Consider the following 22,894-nt stretch of genomic DNA (forward strand, 5'->3'; position numbering starts at 1 on the left):
CCACTGGGGATCTTGGAACATATCTCCCGCGGATAAGGGGGAACTACTGTACTGCTTGTGGGAATGTAAAATGGTGCAGCCACTCTGGAAAACAGTCTGGCAGTTCCTCAGAAAGTTAAACATACTGATATCATGATGCAGCAATTTCACACTTAAGTATATACCTAATAGAAATGAAAACATACGCCCACACAAAAACACATACATAAATGTTCACAGCAGCATTATTCATAATAGCCAAAAAGTGGAAACAACAGAAATGTCCATCAGTTGATGAATGGATAAATAAAATGTGTTATGTCCATACAATGGATTATTATTTGGTAATAAAAAGGAATGACATTTGATACATGCTATAACATGGATGAACCTTATAAACATTATGCTAAGTGAAAGAAGTCAGTCACAGAAGATCACACATTGCATGATTCTATTTATATGAAATATGCAAAAAAGGCAAATTCATTGGACAAAAATTAGACTGGTGGTGCCTAAGGACTGAAGAGTAAGGGGAAAACGGGGAGTCACTGCCAATAACTATGGAGTTTCTTTCTGGGGTGATGAAAATGTTCTAAAATTTACTGTGGTAATGGTTACATTACTCACTATACTTTAAATAGGTGAATTATATGGTATATGAATTACATCTCACTAAAGCTGTTATATTTAAAATATATGTCAACAGGAAAGGATAACTAGACTGTGAACACAGAACATTTTCTTTCGTGAAGCTCTGGTGCCAACTGAATATACATCTGGATCCACACAATTTATAAGACACAGATTCCTATATAATTCAACACTTTTATGTTAAGAGGTTAGTTAATAATGGGGTATGGTATAGTTGTAAGAGTTCTGAACTAAGATTTAAGGACTAGGACAGATGCAGAATGTATTACTGATAGTATCACATGTCTAATAAAATACTGCACTGTCCAAAACAGTAGCCACTAGCCACATGTGATTATTTAAATTTCTTTTGTTTTTGGCCATGCCATGCTGCATACAGTATCTTAGTTCCCTGACCAGGGATCGAACCTGTGCCCCCTGCATTGTGAGCTCGAAGTCTTAACCACTGGACCTCCAGGGAAGTACTTATTTAAATTTAAATTAATTAAAAGTTCACTTTCTCAGTCTCACTAGCCAGCCATCTTCAAGTACTCAATAACCACATGTGGATAGTGGCTACCATATTGAATTTCACAGATATGGAATATTTCTATCATCATAGAAAGTCCTACTGGATGGTGCTAGATACAATGTAACTTCTGAACCAATGAATTAGAGCAGCAGTCCCCAACCTCTTTGGCACCAGGGACTGGTTTCATGGAAGACAATTTTTCCACAGACCAGGGTGGAGGGAATGGTTCAGGCAGTAATGAGACCAATGGGGAGCGGCAGATGAAGCTTCCCTTGCTTGCCCGCCACTCACCTCCTGCTTTGCGCCCTGGGGGTTGGGGACCCCTGAATTAGAGTGTACCTTATTTTTAATTAATTAATTAATTAACTTGGCTGTGCCGGGTCTTAGCTGCAGCACACAGGATCTTAGTTGCGGCATACATGAAGGATCTAGTTCCCTGACCAGGGATCGAACCCGGGCCCCCTGCATTGAGCACAGAGTCTTAACTGCTGGACCACCAGGTAAGTCCCTAGAGTGTACATTAGAGTTCTGAACCTCTGTCTTTACATGATGATGTTAAAATGTACACCACCTCAGGGGATCTAACAATGTTTTCCAAGATTAAAACTGACTGTCCGGGGCTCCCCTGGTGGCGCAGTGGTTAAGAATCCACCTGCCAATGCAGGGGACACGGGTTCAAGTTCTGGTCCGGGAAGACCCCACATGCTGTGGAGCAACTAAGCCCGTGTGCCACAACCACTGAGCCCGCGTGCCACGACTACTGAAGCCCGTGTGCCTAGAGCCTGTGCACTGCAACGAAGAGTAGCCTCCGCTCGGCACAACTAGAGAAAGCCTGCGCGCAGCAACAAAGACCCAATGCAGCCAAAAATAAATTAATTAAGATAAATAAATTTTTAAAACTGTCCAGAACAAAATAAATACCACAAACTCCTTTAAATGTTCCCATTAGATAACTTACATTATAATTTATATCAAATATTCCATAAAAAAATTTTTTTCTGGAATTCCAAATGGTCTTCTGCAACACCACTATCCAAATGAAAGAAATATATTCCATCAGAACAAGAATAAGTAGAGAGCTTCGGATTCTACTAACTACCCAGAGTCCATAGGCTTTGACTGAGTCATTTGAATGTTTTTTGATCTCAGTGCTCTGAAAGGTAAAACACTGATTTATTTAGAAAAGTCTTAAAGAAAATACAATGTAGCATCATAAAACAGTTAACACTAGAACTAAGAATTGGATTAGCTACATATCTCTTAGTCCAACAATGGCGCTAACCAAACCAAACAACTTACAGTTGAGTTCTCTGGTATATATCTGAAGAAATTAAAAGATGTACTTTGGTAAAAAGGGACACAAAAACTGTCCTAAACTATAAATCTATAAATAGTTCATGGGTTCTGATGGAGTCCTGATGTAGTCCTCTTCCAACGTAGACTTTCTAAAACCAAGGTCAGGGTCCTAACAAATATAATAAAACCTGAATATGGAGTTTTGGTGCTGGTATATTTTAAACAACAGGTCTTTGAAGAAGAAGCTGCACATAACTTGAATTTGTATCTCCTGATCAGATAGATGCTGAATGTGTGCTAGACAGCTTTGACTTGGTGGGTGAGGATGGGAAGAAAAATAATCGTTATTAAAATGTAGATTATTATCGCAAATAAAGGGTTAAAACAGGCATTTTTATATGAAGGTTTAGATTCATGAGGGAAAAAAACATTAACACAAGGTTTTTCAACCTTGGTGCTACTGACATTTGGGGCTGAATAATTCTTTGTTATGAGGGGTTGTCCTGTGCATTGTAGAGGGTTAAGCAGAACCCCTGACCTCTACCCATTAGATGCCAGTAGCAACTCACTCCCAGCCCCCTAACTGTGACAACCAAAAATGTCTTCAGACAATCCAAATGTCCTCTGGGGGTAAAACTGTCTCTAGTTGAGAATCACTGCTCTAACATTTACCTTTACTAGTTAATCTTCTTTCTTGTTTTATAAAAAAAAGAAAAAGCTGCCATGTATTTCATGGGACATACCTACACTAAAACAATTATTCATTTTCCACCTGAAATTTACTTGGGCATCCTGTATGTTTATTTGCTATATCTGGCAACCCTATGTGCGACAGAAATAAAAGATTTGGAATGCTACAGTCCCATGCTAGATATGTCCCTGCCCCCTTCCACTGGGCTCATCAAAACAAGCTAATGGATCTAAAACAGAAGATGTAGCAGAGATTCTTTTTTTTTTTTTTTTTTTTTGGCAGTACGCGGACCTCTCACTGTTGTGGCCTCTCCCTCTCCCGCAGGCTCAGAGGCCATGGCGCACGGGCCTAGCCGCTACGCGGCATGTGGGATCTTCCCGGACTGGGGCACGAACTCGTGTCCCCTGCATCGGCAGGCGGACTCTCAACCACTGCGCCACCAGGGAAGCCCAGCAGAGATTCTTTGATAGCCCATTCTCTTCAAACCCCAGGGACATCATTAGGCCTTGTTGATCACAAACTGTGCTGTGGTTCTATGAAGCACTTACCATTGGGGTCTTTCCTGAATAGAGTATTCATGACTGTAGCATGGAGTTTCACACTATTCCACTCTTTCACTATTAGTCCAGATGCCTGAAAACGTTCCAGTACTCGATCAACCAATTCCTGCAGCCTGGAGAAATTGAAGAAAGAAGTACAGAAATCTCAGTAAACTCCTGAACCCTGATTACTAATTCACATTTATGAATCATCTACTCTGAGCCAGTCACCATACAAGGCCCTCAAAAGAAGAGGAAGTAAATAAGGCTGCAGTCCCCACCATCATGAAGCACACAGCTTTGTGTGAACAAGACACCTGGAAACAACTGCACAGCATCATGGTGAGTGTAAGGGAGTGATCAACTATACTTGGAGGGGCCAGGTTTTCACAGGAGGTTTAAGCATGGCTTTGAAGGAAGATGGAAGTTTATGATCTTGGAAATCTTACACAAGAAGCCAGGCTCAGCAGAGAGCTGTCTAAAAGAAGGTGCTTTATTGGTTCATCCAGTCACAGAACCAAAAGCTACTGTGGTTGATGTGTTTCTGCCAGGATCAAATGAGGTCTGGCATGACTCTCAGACATTTGCTCACTGGGAAGGAGCAGGCACTGTGAAAATCCCAGCAGCCCTGGCCACTACATCAGTGTTCACTAAGGCAGAAGTGTAGTACCAATGAAGATAACTATAGGAAAATCCACAGGCCACATAACTGATGTCTCCAAATGGACTCCAGCTGGCTCTAAGCACTAATGGTTCTGCAGCGGGTGAGTTCTATCTTGATGATGGCTGTTCATTCCAATACCTCCACCAGAAACAATTCTTGCACAGGAAGTTTTCACTCTGTTCAGGTGTTTTGATCAACAGCTTAAAGAACTCTCTTTAACATTTCTTGTAAGGCTGGTCTAGTGGCAATGAACTCCTTCAGTTTTTGTTTGTCTGAAAAACTCTTTATCTCCCCTTCAATTCTGAAGAACTTTGCCAGTTGCGCCACTGAGAGGGGGTCATTATCCCATCGAGGATGTGGTGGAGCAGATCTTGGCCCTAGGCCTCAGAAAGCAGCCATCTTCTGTGACCACTCACTCATCTGATGGTGAAATTCAGCCTGTGGCTTTTACATAGTGTGACCAGATGTCCAACCTGAGCCTGAAGTTCTCACTGAACATGGGTGCTGATGTGGAGGTCTGCATCAAATGACAGAGCAGTGCACATGATGAGCGCAGGAAGCAGCCTGTTCCTTTCAACCTTTCCCTTGGCTTTTTTTGAGATTTGTGCTGCATGCTAATTGACTTCCCCACCTCAAAATCTTTCATTCGTTGCCAGTGTACTAATGAACAATAGATTTCACATTTTTTAAGATTTTACATTTTAGATGTACATACTAGTAATACTCTTTGTGCCACATACCATTTCTCTTCCCAGATGCAAGTGGCCCTGAGATATCTGCAGAGTTTGTGAATCTTCCACTGCTTCTTGGGCCATGGCTTGCGGTAAAACACTGTAGCCCAGTGAGCAGCTTCTCCTTGAGCAGCGCTGGATGGGTCAGTTTTATGTGAGATGTGTGCCAAACCCACCTTGCGTGGCCCATTTGTGGGAGTTTTCCTGAGGCCACAGGGCAGTCTCTCTGGTTGCAGCAGCTGAGTTGCTCAATGCCTGTCTCCACACGGATAGAGCAGCCTCTGGTACCCCTACCCCCCAGTTATCTTTCACCCATTTAGACATGGGCAAAACAACCCTTTTCCGCTTGCACTCATACGCTGCAGCAAGAGGGAGTTATCTTCCCCTAGAGATTGAGTGAGAAGCACAAAGGATTCTTTTCCCTTTCATGTTTTTCAGGCTCCAAAGTTCCAAATTAATCTTCTTATAATTCTAACTTCTCTATCTTAATTGTTTTTATTTTGTCTACTAACCAAAGAATATTTAAACATGAGTAAGCTATAATTGTTTTATTTTTTGGCCACATGGCATGTGGGATCTTCATTCCCTGACCAGGGATCGATCCCGTGCCCCCTGTAGTAGAAGCATGGAGTCTTCACCACTGGACCACCAGGGAAGTAGCAAGTAAGCTATAATTAATCATAATAAAATAAATACCCATACCCTCACCATTGACCTCCAGAAACAACACAGGGCTGGGACTAAAATGATCAGACCATGGGAAGCCATGGAAATCTTTTAAAAGGGAATGATGTGGTCAGCTACCCATTTGTGAAGCTGACTGTGTGGCACAGTGGAAAATGCTTTAGAAGGGGAAAGAGACCAGCGGTACTGAGGTCAGTTATGTGGTACTAAAAGTACTAATAGTAGAAATAATAACAAACACGATGTGTCACACACTATTCTAAGCACTTTGTATCTGTTAAATCATTTAATCCTCACGATAAATTATTATCCCTACCTTACCAATGAGGAAACTGAGGCACAGAGAAGTTATAAAACTTGACTAAAGTCACACAACTAATAAGTGATAGATCCAAAATGAGAACCCATGAAGTCTGGCTTCAGAGGACAAATTTTAAGGACCATGCTATAAAGTAGAAAGGGATGAAGATCTAAACTATGACAGGGGCAGTGAGAACCGAGACAAGGGAATGGATTCAAAAGAGCTTGTGAGAGAGAAGTTGGGGCCCTCAGATACGACAGTGTTATAGCAGAGGAAGCAGCTGAGAGCTACTCCCACGAGTTCACCTTAAATGAGCAGATGGGTCACTGACCAAGGTGGGGAGTGGTGGAGAGGGTTAATAGTGTGTATACTTTTTCATGTGTGGCACCAGATTTCAAGTGCGACATGTCCAGGAGACAGATGGAAATAACAAGCCTGAAGCTCAAGAGAAAAATCTGGGCAAAAGACACAGATCTGGGAGTTATCAGTGCAAAAAAAGTAGTTAAAAGCATGGGACAGATGCAGTCACAGGGTGAGGGGAAATCAGAGCAAGCAAGAAGAGAGCTAAGGACGGAGCCTTTATGGGACACTCGTATGTAAGGGGCAGAGAAGGAACCAGTAAGGACAATCGATAAGGATGAGGAACAAGAAAAGGAAGACTTCAGGAAGGCTGAAAAGAGAATTACAAGGGGTGCGAAAAGAGGAATAATCAGTATAGTACAATGCTATAAAAAGTAAAGTACGAAAAGGAGCAAAAAATGCTTACTTATTTCTTACAATCAGAACATTATTAGAGGTCTTTGCCAGAGCAGTTTCGCTGGCACACTGGCGAAGGGAAGCCTTATTGAAGAGGACAAGGGAGAGGCCAGACAGACGGGAAGGGGATACACGCACATAAACTCAAGAAACTTGCAAAGAAGGGAAGAAACTAATTGCCTCGGTAATTAGGTATAGAATTGAAGGCAGGTTGTTTGTGTTTATTTTCAATGAAGAGAAAGAGTTGAAAATGCTTACTGGCAACAAGAAACTATCCAGCAGAGAAGGAAGATGAAACCTTAGGAAACAGAGGGGATCAACAGAACAAGATCTCAAAGGAGACAGGAAGGGCTGGTGTGGGAATGGAAATCATACAAAAGATGAGCAGAACACGTCCCTGCTCTTGAGCAGCTTACATTCTGGTGGAAGGAGACAGATAGCAAACAAATATACATATACGACATCAGGTGGTGCTAAGCACCATGAAGGAAACAAAATGGAAGAGAGGGAGGAGAAAGGGATTGAGAGTAAGTGTACTATTTTAGACATGGTGATCAGGTAAGGCTTCCCTGATAAAGTGACACTTGAGCAGAGACCTAAGGGAATGGCATTCCAGAGAAAGGGAACAGCAAATACAGTCATCTGAGGCAGCCTGCTTGTGGCATGATGGAGGAACAGTAAGAAGCCAGTGTATGGAATGAAACTGTGGGGAGAGTTGATGAGGTGGGAGAGGAGGGAGGACCAGGTCACAGGAGCTTACATAAGGTTCTTAGGCCCCTGTAATAACTTTGTCTTCTACTGAGTGAGGTGGCGAGCTTCTGGAGAGTTTTCAGCAGAAGAATGACACGATCCAACTGACATTTTAAAAGGAAAACTCTGGCTGCCGTGTGGAGGACACACAGTGGTAGAGGCAAGAACGGAAGCAGGAAGGCAGCTGAGAGGCTGTCGCAACACCCAAGCTGGTGGGCATGGCAGCAGTGGAGGTGGTGAGGAGGGCGGTGGCTTTGCTAATATACTGCAGTCAGGAGTTGAAAGTGATTCTAAAAGAATTTTTGTCCTGAACAACTGAAAGAGTGAATATCAAAGAATACACCGCACTCCAGGTTCATGAAAAATTCTGTGGAGAGGGAAGGGCAGCAATGAAGTGGAGGCAGGCTGAAGCCAGATTGTGAAGCCTCCTGTGTGTCAGGCAGGGCTGTAGTCTTATTTGGTAGACCTAAGAAAGCAAGACGGGGTTGTAAGAAGCAAGATATGCAGGGGAAAACTAAAGGCTTGGAAGCCAGTTAAGAGAGATGCTGTGCTTCCTTGCATAGTTATCTTAACTTTTTTTCTGATTACAAAAATAATACATGTTTGTTATAGAAAAAATGGAAAATGCAGAAAACGACAAAAAGGAAAACAACCTTACCATCCATAGATAAGCACTTAATTTTGGGTTAAATAATTTTTAAGTCTTTTACTACAGATAGATAAACATCAATTTTAAAGACAGAATATTGGGCTTCCCTTGTGGTGCAGTGGTTGAGAGTCCACCTGCAGATGCAGGGGACACGGGTTCATGCCCCGGTCCGGTAAGATCCCATATGCTGTGGAGTGGCTGGGCCCGTGAGCCATGGCCGCTGAGCCTGCGCGTCCGGGGCCTGTGCTCCGCAACGGGAGAGGCCACAACAGTGAGAGGCCCGCGTACCGCAAAAAAAAAAAAAAAAAAAAAAAAAAAAAGACAATATTTTTGTATAACCTGCTTATTTCACTTAATATACCCTGAATATTTTCCCATGACATAAAATATTTTTCTCAAGTATTTAAACCAGCAATGAGAAGGGCTAACCAATAAGATACTAGTAAGGATGGAGAAAGAGGACTGATTCAAGAAAATGACTTTGTTCCTACATTCCTAAGGGGAAAATAAAATACATTCACAATGCACGTAACTCTGATTTTGCAGTTTAACTTACTTAATTGTGCATGTGGATCTCCAAGCCAAGACCTACATTATTGGGTCTAAAGTTTCTGATTAACACCATCTCATAAAGTTTAAAATATTTTAAAATATTACAACACAGGTCTAAACATAACCAAGCACTGCAAAATGCACCTCAATTTCAAATCACAATAGAATGATGCCTCTCTCCTATTAAAGAAAAAGAAGTGCAGACTTCCCTGGTGGCGCAGTGGTTAAGAATCCGCCTGCCAATGCAGGGGACACAGTTCGATCCCTCATCCGGAAGATCCCACATGCTGCAGAGCAACTAAGCCCGTGAGCCACAACTACTGAGCCTGCACTCTAGAGCCCATGAGCCACAACTACTGAAGCCCGTGCACCTAGAGCCCATGCTCTGCAACAAGAGAAGCCACGACAATGAGAAGCCCACGCACCACAACAAAGAGTGGCCCCTGCTCGCTGCAACTAGAGAAAGCCCGCACACAGCAACAAAGACCCAACACAGCCAAAAATAAATAAATAAAAGTAAGAAAAAGAAGTGGACAGGGAGCTCAGCTGTAGAGAAACAGGGAGCATGTAATACTAGAGGAAGGAAATTAAATTGACTAAATGAAAGAGTCCAGTTTCCAGCTTTGTCTTTCTGGCAAATTAAGACTTCTCCCTCAGAACTCTGAAGAGATTAAAGTCCTTTAAAATGTTCTAGTCTAACCTGCTCACTTTACACAAGAGGAAACGAAGCACAGACAGGCTGAGTTGCTCAGTCAGGGCAGAGGGATGGGAATCTAAGTCTCCTGGCAGCCAGTTCTGCTCTGCTATCAATTTATTGTGCACTTCCACGAAGCCAGCTCTTCATGTTATTCACCACCTTACCCTGGCACCCAAGTTAATACCTAATTGACATATCATCAGTGCTCAATGAATAGCTGTTGCAGGTATGTATGCATGAATTCATAAATGACAAATCTTTGGGGTTCTATTAAGACAACTTAAGGGTGCTTAGAAACAATCACTAAATTTCAGGCTGCTGTCATGGATACTACATTTGACAATATGTCAGTATATTTCTAACATTATAGTCTTTGAATTCTTACTTCACTGATCCTTCCCTGGTTGACTATGAATGAGTCACAAAGCTTCTCTATACCTTTGCATCCTCTTAAGTGAATTAAAAATAATATAGGGTTGCTATGAGAAAAATAATAAATTACTCTTAAGCAGCTTTATCATTTAGATAGTGCTTTGTGTTTGAAAACAGAAGCCAATTATTAATGCCTTGAATCTGAGCTCTTAGTTTAAAGGCCTGTACGTGCTACAAAGCTCAAGCATTCCAGAGCCATCTTTATGGATGTGGAGTTGTACTGCAGAATGATCACTGACTCCCTAGAAAGTGCAAATTCCAGATTTTTCTGTTTTTTTTTCCCCAAATTTAATTCAGCTCTATCCAATTAACATTTCTTGAGTTCTTACTGTATACAGGCACCATGCTAGTCACTAAAAGAATTAAAAACTAAGCAAACACAGCTCTTGTCATTAAGGAGCTTACAATCTATTAAAATAACTATAAAGAGGACTTTGGTAATGACACAAGCAATACAAGGTGCTTTGGTAATTTAAATGTGGAAGACGTTACAGCTGGGTTGAGACCAGAATAGGTTACCAGGAGGATGGGCTTAGGACAGGAAGCTAACTGTACTCAATTCATCTTTGTAAATCAGCTGAAAAAATAAATGACTTAAGTAAACAAACATTCACTGAACATCGACTATGAGTTATGAATTATAAAAGCCACTGGATATACAATGCTGAATAAGACACTCCCTGCCCCCAAGAATCTTAAAGTCTACTTGAGAAAAAAGAAGGAAAGATAGCAAGAAGGAATAACAGCACTTGGACAAAAAGAGATGAGGAGTAACATGAAAGAAATTTTAGTCACAAGAAACAACATTAACAAAGACACAAAGGATCATCAAGCAGTGAAGCGGGCTAGGGCTTGGGGCAAGTCCAAGATAAGAAGAAGATCAAGTTGAAATATTCAGTTGGTTTCATCCTGGAAGATACTGACTGCTAGACTGAGGAATATGAACTAATTCAAAGGATGATGTGAAATGATGGGAGATTTTTAAGCAAGGGGAAGTCCTACTGTATATAAGCTATGGCTTAGAAAGGCTGATGTAGTAGTAGATCATAGGATCTATAGACACTGACATAAAAGTAATGTCTAGGTTATGTTTTATGAAAAGAACAAACTATAGAACAATATGAATAATGTGATCCAGTTTGTATAAAACAATACGCACGGACAGTGACTCTCAGCAGTATTTGCTCTGCTTACAATCTATTGGGGAGGAACACAGGGAGAGTCAGAGCAGGGGGAAAGGGAGCCATTTAATTTTCACTTTACCCATCTGGAAGGCTTTAATTTTATGAGAGAAAACAATATATAAAGAAGAAGCTCAGCTATGAAAGGAAGATGGCTAACTGGAAGATGGTACAGTGATGTTGAGCTGCACAGTTGTAGACTCTAACTACATCTCTCTCATCTTCCTTTCACCAAACTTCTCAAGAGTGGTACGTCTCCAATTATTCTTAATCTCCTTTTTTTGCCCCACTATGAGCATAGGCTTTACAGTCAAACACAGCTAGGTCAAACCATAATTCTACCACTTACATGTACATACTGATTACTACTGACCTTCATGTGACAAAGTATGTCAACTGTATCTGAACAACTGTAACATGTGCCTGCTTTACGAACATTGTTTTTATTTTTAAAAAATCTTACAGATAAGCTAAAAGAAAAAAATTACTTATTATCCAAAATAACCACTGATAAGATGATTATATATTCAGACTAACTGGTTTGTTTCTCTCTTGCTCTCTCTTCCCACTTTTGAGGGGAAAAAAGTAAATGTATATTTACAAATTGTTCTGTAATCTGTTTTTATCACATAATACTCTATAGTAAGTAAGACAAACCCCCTGCCTCCAAGAATCTTAGAGTCTATTTGAGAAAAAGAAGGATAACAAGAAGGAAAGACAGCATTTGGACACAAAAAAGTTATTTCACTTTTGTTCTTTAAAGATTTTTTTTTTCTGGGTAAACAATTCCAGCTTGACAGTTATTTTCTCTAGAAAACAGTCCGCTGTCTTTTGGCTTCTGTTGTTGATATTGAGAAGTCCACTGTCTGGATAACTGTCAATCCTTTGTAGGTGACTTCTTTTAAATTCTTTATCTTCAGTGTTCTGCACTTCCATCCTGATTTATCTTGATATGGATTTCTTTTTATTTATTCTGCTTGTATTTATTCTTTTTTCTCTTATCTTTGCTACTGCCTCAATCCAAGCCCCTCTAATCTCTTCACATGGACATCTCATGTGACCCGACCTCTCCTTCATTATGTCTCATCCATATGTGGAATTTGCTAGTCTTTTTCCTGCCACAGGGCTTTTGCTCTGAATTTTTTTTGCCTAGAATTTCCCACCACCCCTTTGCCTGAAAAATCCCACCCCTCCAGACCTCAATTCAGTTTCAATTCCTCCAAGAGGCTTTCCTTACTCTGCCCTCCCACAGTCTAAACTGCCATATTTTCTGTCTTTAAAAGAGCACCATTTTCCCCCTGCTTCACCTTTATCACACTTTGCAATGATATATTACGTGTTGTTAACATCTGTTTTCTCCATAGTCTGTAAATTACATGGGGGCAATAACTGTGTCTGGCTTTACTGACCATTCTTGCTTTTTTTTCCTTTGGCCCTGCGGAGAGGCATGTGGAATCTTAGTTCCCCAACCAGGGATCGAACCCAAGCCCCCTGCAGTAGAAGCGCAGAGTCTTAACCACTGGACCACCAGGGAAGTCCCTTTACTGACCATTCTATATTCACAGCTAGCACAGTGTCTGGCACACAGTGGGCATTTAATAAAGTTTTGTTGAATAAACAAATGACCAATGAAAATCAACATTCCTTTTACATGGCATATAACACTGCCTCTAGATCTGTACTTAGTATTTATTCCTTTTCCTAGCATGCTACTCCCTCAGCCTGCAATCTCCTTATTCAGTAAAGAAACCTGCTTTCTGAAGCCTTCCTTTACAAAATCTGCCCACACATGGGCAGAGTTTTGCTGCTCATTTATGTACCACTAGAATCTCAATCACAGTCCTCAACCTAGTGTATTCTAGTTACCAACATCTGCCTCCTCCATAAGAAAGAAGCCCTAGGGTCTACTGCATCTCACATCCTGGACATTTGAAAAATGCCTGAGGGAAAAGGGGACTGGAAATGCCCTGCAAGGTGGAATAATTGATGGTGTCAGGTCTTTGAGGAGATAAGAAGGAATGGGGTCCCAGAATAAGTAAAGGGATTAGCCTCATCAGAGTTAATGTATGCAATTCTTCAGAAAGAAAGTGAAATTGAGTGGAGTGGGTGTGATGAAAACAGGTAGACTGTGAGGGAAAAAGGAAGGAAGTTGACTGGGCTTCATGTTCTCAGTATAATGTGAGGAAGCTATTCTTCTGAAGTGGCAAGGGTGGAGGCCTGTGACAGTAAGAAACAGAACAGAATAGCCACTGTGTTCAATGCTTAAGTCTTAGCAACAGCTGACTACTAAGTAATTTGAATGCAAATTCCCTACACAGTCAGGTTTTACAAAATCCAAGGATCTATCAATAAGTGTAGCTACACTGTCCCAGCTCTGTTTCCAGAGGAAAAATTTGATCTAAGTGGTTCCATTCTTTTAAAGGTCAGGCACTTCACAGTCAAGCATTTTAAGGGAATCTTTCATCTAAAATATATGAAATCATACAAAGAAAGTTGACTGTGTTTTTGTTATAACATGGCCTCTCCTCCATGCCTCTGCATTGAGCAGTGTCTCTTCACATAAAGAAACACAAATGACTGAATGTGTCTTAAAAACTGGGCCATGTCTTACTCATTTCTGTATCAATTTACATAGTCTTTCAAAATACCTTGCACAAAGGAGGCATTCAAATAGTTTTAATATTGAATTAAACAAGAGGTGTACAAGTCCCTTAGACACTGCGATTTGGGGAGGGGACTTTACAAAACTTGGTGTTTTTTTTTGTTTGTTTTTTAGGCTGCACCAAATGGCTTGCAGGATCTTAGTTCCTCGACCAGGGATTGAACCTGGGCCCATGGCAGTGAAAGTGCGGAGTCCTAACCACTGGACCACCAGGGAATTCCCAGTAATGATATTAAGACACTTTTTTTCTCCAGTTTTATTGAGATGTAATTGACATACATCACACACACAAAAACTGATTCTATATCTTTTTTTTCCTCCCTTACACTCAAAATTCACTTCCATTGGAATTGAGATAGAAGATAACTGAGATCATCAATTCAAATTGAGATAAGAGAAACCTTCCAAGAGATCCTCTAGGAAAGCAAATCAATTTGGGGGCCTGCCTAGAGACACAGATTTTCCCTAAAGGGTTTTTTGTTCAGTGTGAGTTCTGTTCTATCCTGCCCTAATGAAAAGACCACACAGAAACAAACTTCCAATTCAAGTTGCGCTCCTCTGCTCACCAAAGGCCTTGCACAGATTAATAAATGGTACTAATATTGCAAAGGGCTCTGGATGCCTAGGAGAGCCTCAAAAATAGCCTGGGTTGCAGACTGAGAATTCCAAGTAGGGATCGAGGTGTGGTAGTAACAAAAATTAAAAATAGCAAACATTTTCAATGTATGTTTTGATGATGTCAGTATGTGCCAAGCACTGATCTAAGCATTTTATGTATATTAGTTTAATTCTAATAATCCTATGAAGTTTGTATAGTTATCATCCCTATTTTGCCCTGGTATTCACTAGATCTGCATTATGTCACTTTTGAAACTGCCATCCTAATATGCCATCCTTCCTGCCTCCTATTATCCTGGAAACCATGAAGGAGGCACTGAGTTCCATTAAAAACTAGATTGCTACTATCAATATCTACCATCCAAGTAATTCAATAATTATCAAACTAAAAGTCTGATACTTTTTCCTACAACAAATTCCTCTTGCAAGATATTAACTTACTATTTCAGAAAAAGAAAGAATTTACACACTCCTTACAATAATAAGACCTCAAAGAAAAGGAATCAAAACTACCTGAACTTCCAGGGATTCTTCTAGGCACCTCACAATTAAAACAAAGAAGTATTCCAGAAACATACCTGTTGGAGCCATCTTTCATATGGACTTTGGCGTAAAGAACATCCACCATGCCAGGATCATCATTCATGTATTCTATCCCTGCTATCTCTACTTCCAGGGGTTTGCCCCCAGAAATGTCACTGCAAAGGAAAACACATTAGATTTTTCATAACTGTTTAAGTTAAGAGGGCTATTATATTTTGAAACATGGTTAATATACATAGTCAAATATTACAAAAATGAAGTTGTTGAGGGTTTTTTCTAACCAACATGATTTAACCGTCCTTCTAATTTCAAAATAGATACATGTTTAATGAACACAAACTAGAACCACAAGTATTTCCAAAGTCACACTATATTTATCCCAATACCAGTTTATTAGCATGTCTAAGAAATGTCTCAGAAAAGGCCAAGTGATGACAGTTCTGATTGATGAAGACATTTACTACATTGCCCATCCCTCCGGTTTTACCTTATTATTTCTACAAATTGCAGACAGTATTTCACTCATATAACAACAGTGAAGGTGCAAACTGCTATCCCATTTCTAAGAACAATTTGGCAATACTTATAAAAAGCCTTCAAGAATAGAAAAACTTTGCCCAAGCAATTCAATTTCTAGGAGCCAAACCCAAGGAAATAATTATAAATTCAGGTACATATCCAACCACAGCCAATAAAGGAAAGTTCTTTCAGAAGAATTCCAACTGATAGATGTAGAGGTAATGATGGAATTAGAATATCACCATTTTGCAACTCCTGATGAAATATTGAATCAATTCCATTATTCGTGCAAAAGATGGGGATAAAAAATTTAATATATATACATATTTATATGCTTGTACATACATAAAATCTCTGAAAGGATATAATACAAAGAAACTGCTAAAATCTGTTGCCTTCAGAGAGGAGATCAGGGTGCTTGGTGGGGTAAGAGTAGGCAGGAAACTCTTCACTGCATATCCTTTGTACTTTAAAATTTTTGAACCATGTAAATGTATTATTCATTAAAAAGTTAAAATAAAAAAATATATGCAAAAGAAGCCAAACGCAGAAGTGTATATACTGAATGATTCTATTTATATGACATTAGAGAACAAGCACATTTAATTTGTGGTAACAGAAATCAGAACAGCAGTTACTTTTGGGAGAAGTGAATTTACTGGAAAAGAGCATGAAGGAATTTCCTAGGGTGATGGCAATGTTCTACATTTTGATTTGGGTGAAGTTACATGGGTGTACACATTTATCAAAATTCATCAACTACACTTAACCTCTGTGCATTTTACTGTAAGTAAATTACACCTCAAAGGAAAAAAATACATATATGCAAACCAAAAAGCGTGGGAGTACATGCCCCAAAATGTTAATAGTAATTATCTTTAGGTAATATTACAAGTTATATCTTGTTTATCTGCAATTTTTTTTTTTGGACGCACTGCTTGCCTTGCGGGATCTTAATTCCCCGACAAGGGACCGAAACCGTGCTCTTGGCGGTGAAAGCGTGGAGTCCTAACGATTGGACAGCCAGGGAATTCCTGTTTATCTGCAATTTTTAGCTCTTCTAAAGTTAACATGTATTTCTTTTATGTTAAGTAAAACCCACCATCCTGCTTTCTTCCCAGTCCTCTTAAACAGACTTATGCTTCAACTAGTAAAGGCTTTGCTGTGACAACATGAAACCCAGCTAAAAATCAGCTCACCAAACAGCCTTCTCCAAGCCCCATGAGGCCAGGGACCCTATCCATCTTTTCTACTCCTATATCCCCAGCACCTGGGACAGTGCCTTATATAAAATGGGTACTCCATAAATCTCTGATAAACATTGATTGGATGTACCACTATAAAGGGAGAAGATGTCCTGAACAATTTTGAGAATGTGGACACACGCCTATATTGTCATTGAATAAAATGTGGTACTGGCTCAAAGACAACAGACTGTTAGGATTAATCAAAAAATAATTCCAAATAAGGCAAAACAAAAAAGTTTTCTTGATATTTAATTGAGGCCCAGGGAGATCCTTTTATAACCTAGGAATCCTAATGGTAAAAGATTTCCTTAAGGGCTTCCCTGGTGGTGCACTGGTTGAGAGTCCACCTGCCAATGCAGGGCACACGGGTTCATGCCCCGGTCCGGGAAGATCCCATTTGCTGCAGAGCGTCTGGGCCCGTGAGCCATGGCCGCTGAGCCTGCCTGTCCGGAGCCTGTGCTCCACAATGGGAGAGGCCACAACAGTAAGAGGCCCACGTACTGCCAAAAAAAAAAAAAAAAAAAAAAAAAAAAGATTCCCTTAAAACACCAAGGCCGTTATTACTGCACAAGACCAGAATTTTTTAAGAAACTAAATAACTCAACTATTTTAGACAGGTACTTTAATGAGAAAAATTATGACCCTGATCATAAGTATCCCTATAACCACCTCCAATAAGTGGGATATTCCAAAACACAAGTCAAGCTCTGAATTATTATCTGATTGAAGTCTTTAGCTTCAATCAACAATACAAACTTCCTTGGTGGCGCAGTGGTTAAGAATCTGCCTGCCAATACAGGCGACATGGGTTCGAGCCGTTCCAGGAAGATCTCACATGCCGCGGAGCAACTAAGCCCATGTGCCACAACTACTGAGCCCATGTGCCACAACTACTGAAGCCCGTGCGCCTAGAGTCTGTGCTCTGCAACAAGAGAAGCCACCGCAATGAGAAGCCCGTGCACCGCAACCAAAAACAGCCCCCGTTTGCCACAACTAAAGAAAGCCTGCGCGCAGCAACGAAGACCCAATGCAGAAATAAATAAAATAGATAGATAGATAGCCAGCCAATACAGTGTATCTCCATTTCTAGTTATAGTCAAAGAATTCAATATGAAAGACTGCCATTAAATCCTATCAAAGGGCAGTCAACAAAACTTTTGGGGAAAAAAAATTTAATACTAAGTGTACATTCTTCTATGTTTTTTCAGCTCTAACCTTGCATAGTTAGATCACCAGAAAGCACCATACCACTGGTTTAGTTTCCCACTAAAATGTTTTTACTGGGTTATATTTAATGTTACACTCTCAATTTCCAGGGGTCAATACAAGAAAGAGCAACGTGAACAATGTTTTTATATCTTCTGCCAAACTCCTGTTGAAGACACAGCTCATCATCACCTGGGTTCTTTATGTTAAGATTTATACAACTTTTTCTTGGGTTGAGAACCAGAAAAGGATTCTCTCCTGAAAAATTATGTTCCTTTTTATCAGATAAGAATTATAATAATTGGTGTTTTCCTTTCTGGAATTTAGTTCAAGTATATATATATATATATATATATATATATATATATATATATGTGCGTGTGTGTTTGGGCCACACTGCACGGCTTGCGGGATCTTAGTTCCCCCACCAGGGATCAAACCTAGGGCCCCGGCAGTGAAAGCGCCAAGTCCTAACCACTGGACTGCCAAGAATTCCCATAGTTCAAGTATACTGATGCTTGAAAACACCACTAAATGTTAAAGTTCTAGTACAATTATTATCTCACCTCGGTTTAGACAGAATTTTCTTCCCATTCCATCTTTATGGTTTCTAATCTGTCTGACTTTAACATTTCTTTTGTATATATGTCCTCACTCTAAACTACCTCAAACCACTGGAATTAGATGCGGCACCAAAAACAAAACAATGAACAGATTCAAAGTCTGCCTTACAAGTAGAAACAAACTCTTTCAACCTATCCCTAGGATTTATCAAGAGGGAGAATTAAAGAGCGGGAGAGAATCCAATGGTTTGCTTGATAAATGCTCTTTGTCTTGGTGACCAAACTATTCCACCTTGGATACCACTGAGCACACTCTTCAATGGAGAGACATATGAGGCAATAATTAGGGACATTTATCTGTGGGTATTTTTCCTCTTCTCCTCTCCTCATTCTTGTCCCTTTTTAACTTCTTATTTGGTTTTACTTCAGGCCTACTGGGAACACTTAGGTATGAGTAGAGTGTTAACGGGAGCTAAAGAAGAGCTGCACATTTGTCAGACTATATACTCAGAGACATGGCACTGTTTGTGTTCAACATATCACAAAGAAAAGTCACAAGGGACACATTTAGTGTTTCAGCATGTACTGAACATCGTGAATAATTCATTTGAAATCTACACAGCTACGTGAGCCTTTAGCCTAAGAATTGAAATGAAAGTTCTATTTCTGGTCAGGTGATATACCTTAAACTCAAATACCACCCCCAAATTTAAAACGAACATTCAACTACCCATTTCTTTAAAATATCTATGTATCACCACAATTTTAATTAAACGCCAATATAGCCACATTTAATACCTCAATTTAAAAAGCCATTAAATTAAGCTACAGCATGTTATAGTAGACTATTCATTTCCAATGTTTTCCACCTTTATATTTTAATTTGCGATCTTTACATCATAAAACGTTCAGGTTAGAAATGCAATTATTTATTGACATTTTTTTCTAAGCATACCAAGTACAAAGACTGAGATCGAAGATCAAGAATAAGGAAGAAGGGGTGGTGTGGGGCCTTTAGGGACTTTCCACCCCCTCACTTGTTCCCGTAAACCAATTCTTCTCCCTATCGTGCGCCACTCCTTCTCCCTATCGAAACCAATTCTTGGAGTTTTTCAGTTGACGGGGACTTGCCAGACAGCGGGTAATTTTCCAGTTGCCCGTAACAGGTATACGCCCTAACCGCCACAATGAACAGACAACTATAACGGCCAGAAGGTGGGACAAAAGTTCCTAAGCCAATGAATTCAAAAGTCACCACATTTACCCAATCATTGTGAGAATATACCCGCCCTATGAGTAAATAAACCTATAAAAAGTATGTGATTCCGCTTTTAGGGGTTCCCCATCGGCCTCCTGCGTGAGGTTCAGGGAACCCCGGTGCATCGGCTCCTAATAAACCTCTTGCGTGTTGCAGCGGCTCTCGACTCTTGGCGGTTCTTGGGCGAGTTGGAATCCCTCGTAGACCGTTTGGGTCTAACATTTGGGGGCTCGTCCGGGATCCCCACTCGCCCCCGGGTCACAAGAACATCGGGAGTCGGAGGTATCAGGTAGGCTCGAGCCCAATTGTCTGTTTGTTTGTCGTTTGTTTGTTGCTAGCCGCCATTAGGAAAAAGCCGTGCGAACCGGCTTGCTGTGGAATCTGTATTGGACTCCTGGCTAGGCAGACGTGCCGAAAGCTGGTGTCCACGGGCCCCGGGGGACGCCCTGGTGGTCCATCTGGAAGGAGAAACAAATTTTGTCTCCCCTTCATCTGGTTCTGGCAGGTTATATAAGCTGCCATCTGAATTTGAGTTGGTTTCGGGTTTAAGTTCGCGGCGGCTGGTTCTGGCAGGTTATATAAGCTGCCATCTGAATTTGAGTTGGTTTCGGGTTTAAGTTCGCGGCGGCAATATCAATGTGTGTCTTTTGAAATTTTATTGTTTTTCTGTACTATTATCTTTCTTTTGACGGACGACAATGGGACAAACTATGACGACTCCTCTTTCTCTTACCCTAAGCCACTGGACCGAAGTTAGGGCTAGGGCCCACAACCTTTCGGTAGAAGTAAGGAAAGGAAAATGGCAAACGCTGTGTACCTCTGAGTGGCCTACATTTCAGACAGGGTGGCCACCCGAAGGATCTTTTTTGTTATATAAGGTTGGGCTAGTCAAGTCTAGGGTCTTTAACACAGGACCCCACGGACACCCAGACCAGATACCATATATCTTGGTCTGGGAAGATCTAGTTCTCTCCCCGCCTCCGTGGGTCCGGCCCTTTGTTTCCTCAACAGGCACGTCTGCATGCGCTCCAGCACAATCGGAGATATTGGCCCTGAAGAAAACCCCAGACACGGAAAAGTCATCTGCTGCCCCGGACCCGCCAAAGGCGATATATCCTGACCTGCAGTCTGATTTGCTTCTTCTAGATTCCCCACCTCCTTATCCTCCGGCCCTAAATCCCATGTCGCCCCTAGGACCCCCAGCTTCACAACCCTCCGCACCAGTAGGGCCACCTGTTATGGCGGAAAGGGGGGGTCCCTCGGCGGGCACCAGAAGCCGGAGGGCTGTTTCCCCGGATTCTACTGCTTTACCCCTTAGAGAATATGGCCCCCCCGATAACCACGGGAATAGGCCCCTTCAATACTGGCCCTTTTCCTCTGCAGATCTTTACAATTGGAAGATGCATAACCCTACTTTCTCTGAAAACCCACAGGCTCTTACTGCTCTAATAGAGTCTCTTGTCTTCTCCCACCAACCCACCTGGGATGATTGTCAACAGCTCCTCCAGACTCTCCTCACAACTGAGGAGAGGCAACGGGTTCTCCTGGAGGCTAAAAAGAATGTGTTAGCCGCCAATGGACAACCTACCCAGTTGCCTAACGAGATTGATGCCGGGTTTCCACTCGTCAGGCCGAATTGGGACTTTAATACCCCGGAAGGTAAGGAGCACCTGAAAATGTATCGCCAGGCTCTGGTGGCGGGTCTCCATGGAGCGGCCAGGCGCCCCACGAATTTGGCTAAGGTAAGAGAGGTAACTCAGGGGCCCCAGGAATCGCCAACCGTGTTCCTAGAACGCTTAATGGAGGCTTTTAGACGATTCACTCCTTATGATCCAACCTCTGAGGAACATAAGGCCACCATAGCAATGGCCTTTATTGACCAGGCGGCCCCTGATATTAGAAAGAAGTTACAAAGGCTGGATGGCCTACAAGGTTTCTCCCTTCAGGACTTAGTAAAAGAGGCAGATAAGGTATATAATAAGAGGGAGACAGAAGAAGAAAGAGAAGAAAGAAAGCAGAAGGAACAAGAGGCTCGTGAGGTAAGATGAGATAAGAGGCAAGAAAGACATTTGAGTAAGATACTGGCCACTGTAGTCAGAGGAGGAAACAGTAGAGACAGAAATAGACAGGAAGGGCGAACAACGGATAGAAGGCGGCCATTAGACAAGGACCAATGTGCCTACTGTAAAGAAAAAGGTCATTGGGCAAGAGAATGCCCTAAAAAAAGGAACGGGGGAAGGATCACTAAGCCTTTTCATCTGTACGTGGCCGAGAATAAAGGTATTGCAAAGGGAGTACTAACTCAGAAACTGGGCCCCTGGAATCGCCCGGTTGCGTACCTATCAAAGAAATTGGATCCTGTGGCAGCAGGATGGCCCGCCTGTTTAAAAATAATCGCCGCGGTGGCCGCTTTGGTCAAAGATGCTGACAAACTGACTTTGGGGCAGAACCTAACGATAACAGCCCCCCATGCATTAGAAAGTGTAATTCGCCAGCCACCCGACAGATGGCTAACAAATGCCAGGATGACTCATTACCAAGCCCTGCTGTTAAACTCAGATCGTATTAAGTTTACCTCAGCCACAGGACTCAACCCGGCCACCTTGCTACCCGACCCTGACCTGGAAAGCACTACCGTCATCCATGATTGTCAGGAAGTACTGGCTGCAGCACACGGTAGCAGACCAGACTTGATGGATCAGCCCCTCCCCAACGCCGACGTTACCTGGTTTACTGACGGAAGCAGTTTCCTAGAGGAAGGTAAGCGTCGGGCGGGAGCTGCCGTGGTAGACGGGAAAGAGGTCATCTGGGCAGCCGCATTACCGCAAGGGACATCGGCCCAACGGGCTGAACTAATCGCCATGACTAGAGCATTGGAACTAGCAGAAAACAAAAAAGTAAACATCTATACGGACAGTAGGTACGCATTTGCTACCGCCCATGTCCATGGGGCCATTTACCAACAAAGAGGGTTGCTCACCTCGGCGGGCAAAGAAATTAAAAACAAAGAAGAAATAGTGGCACTGCTAGCTGCCCTCATGCTCCCCACTAAAGTCAGCATCATTCATTGCCCCGGACACCAGAAGGACAATACCCCGGTGACAAGAGGCAACAAATTGGCAGATAGGGTGGCACGAGAAGTGGCTCTACGGGAAATCATACTAGAACTATCAGATGAGAGTCCTGGGAAACCAAATGATAGGGGAACAATTAC

At 41.7% G+C, this 22,894-nt stretch overlaps 1 protein-coding gene across 6 annotated transcripts in view; it reads right to left on the reverse strand.

The window, feature by feature from the left end:
• The window catches only part of ASCC1 (activating signal cointegrator 1 complex subunit 1), a 106,005-nt gene that overhangs the window by 36,330 nt on the left and 46,781 nt on the right, over window positions 1–22,894 (reverse strand). For all 6 annotated transcript variants that reach the window (XM_032607281.1, XM_032607280.1, XM_032607278.1 and 3 more), the window contains exons 7-8: window positions 14,923–15,042; window positions 3,677–3,801 (exon numbers count right to left, since the gene is read on the reverse strand). In XM_032607281.1, the coding sequence (XP_032463172.1) occupies window positions 3,677–3,801; window positions 14,923–15,042 (245 nt within the window). The remainder of the gene's footprint in view (window positions 1–3,676; window positions 3,802–14,922; window positions 15,043–22,894) is intronic.

This window comes from Phocoena sinus, chromosome 16 (genome assembly GCF_008692025.1).
Source record: "Phocoena sinus isolate mPhoSin1 chromosome 16, mPhoSin1.pri, whole genome shotgun sequence".
NCBI classification, from domain to species: domain Eukaryota; kingdom Metazoa; phylum Chordata; class Mammalia; order Artiodactyla; family Phocoenidae; genus Phocoena; species Phocoena sinus.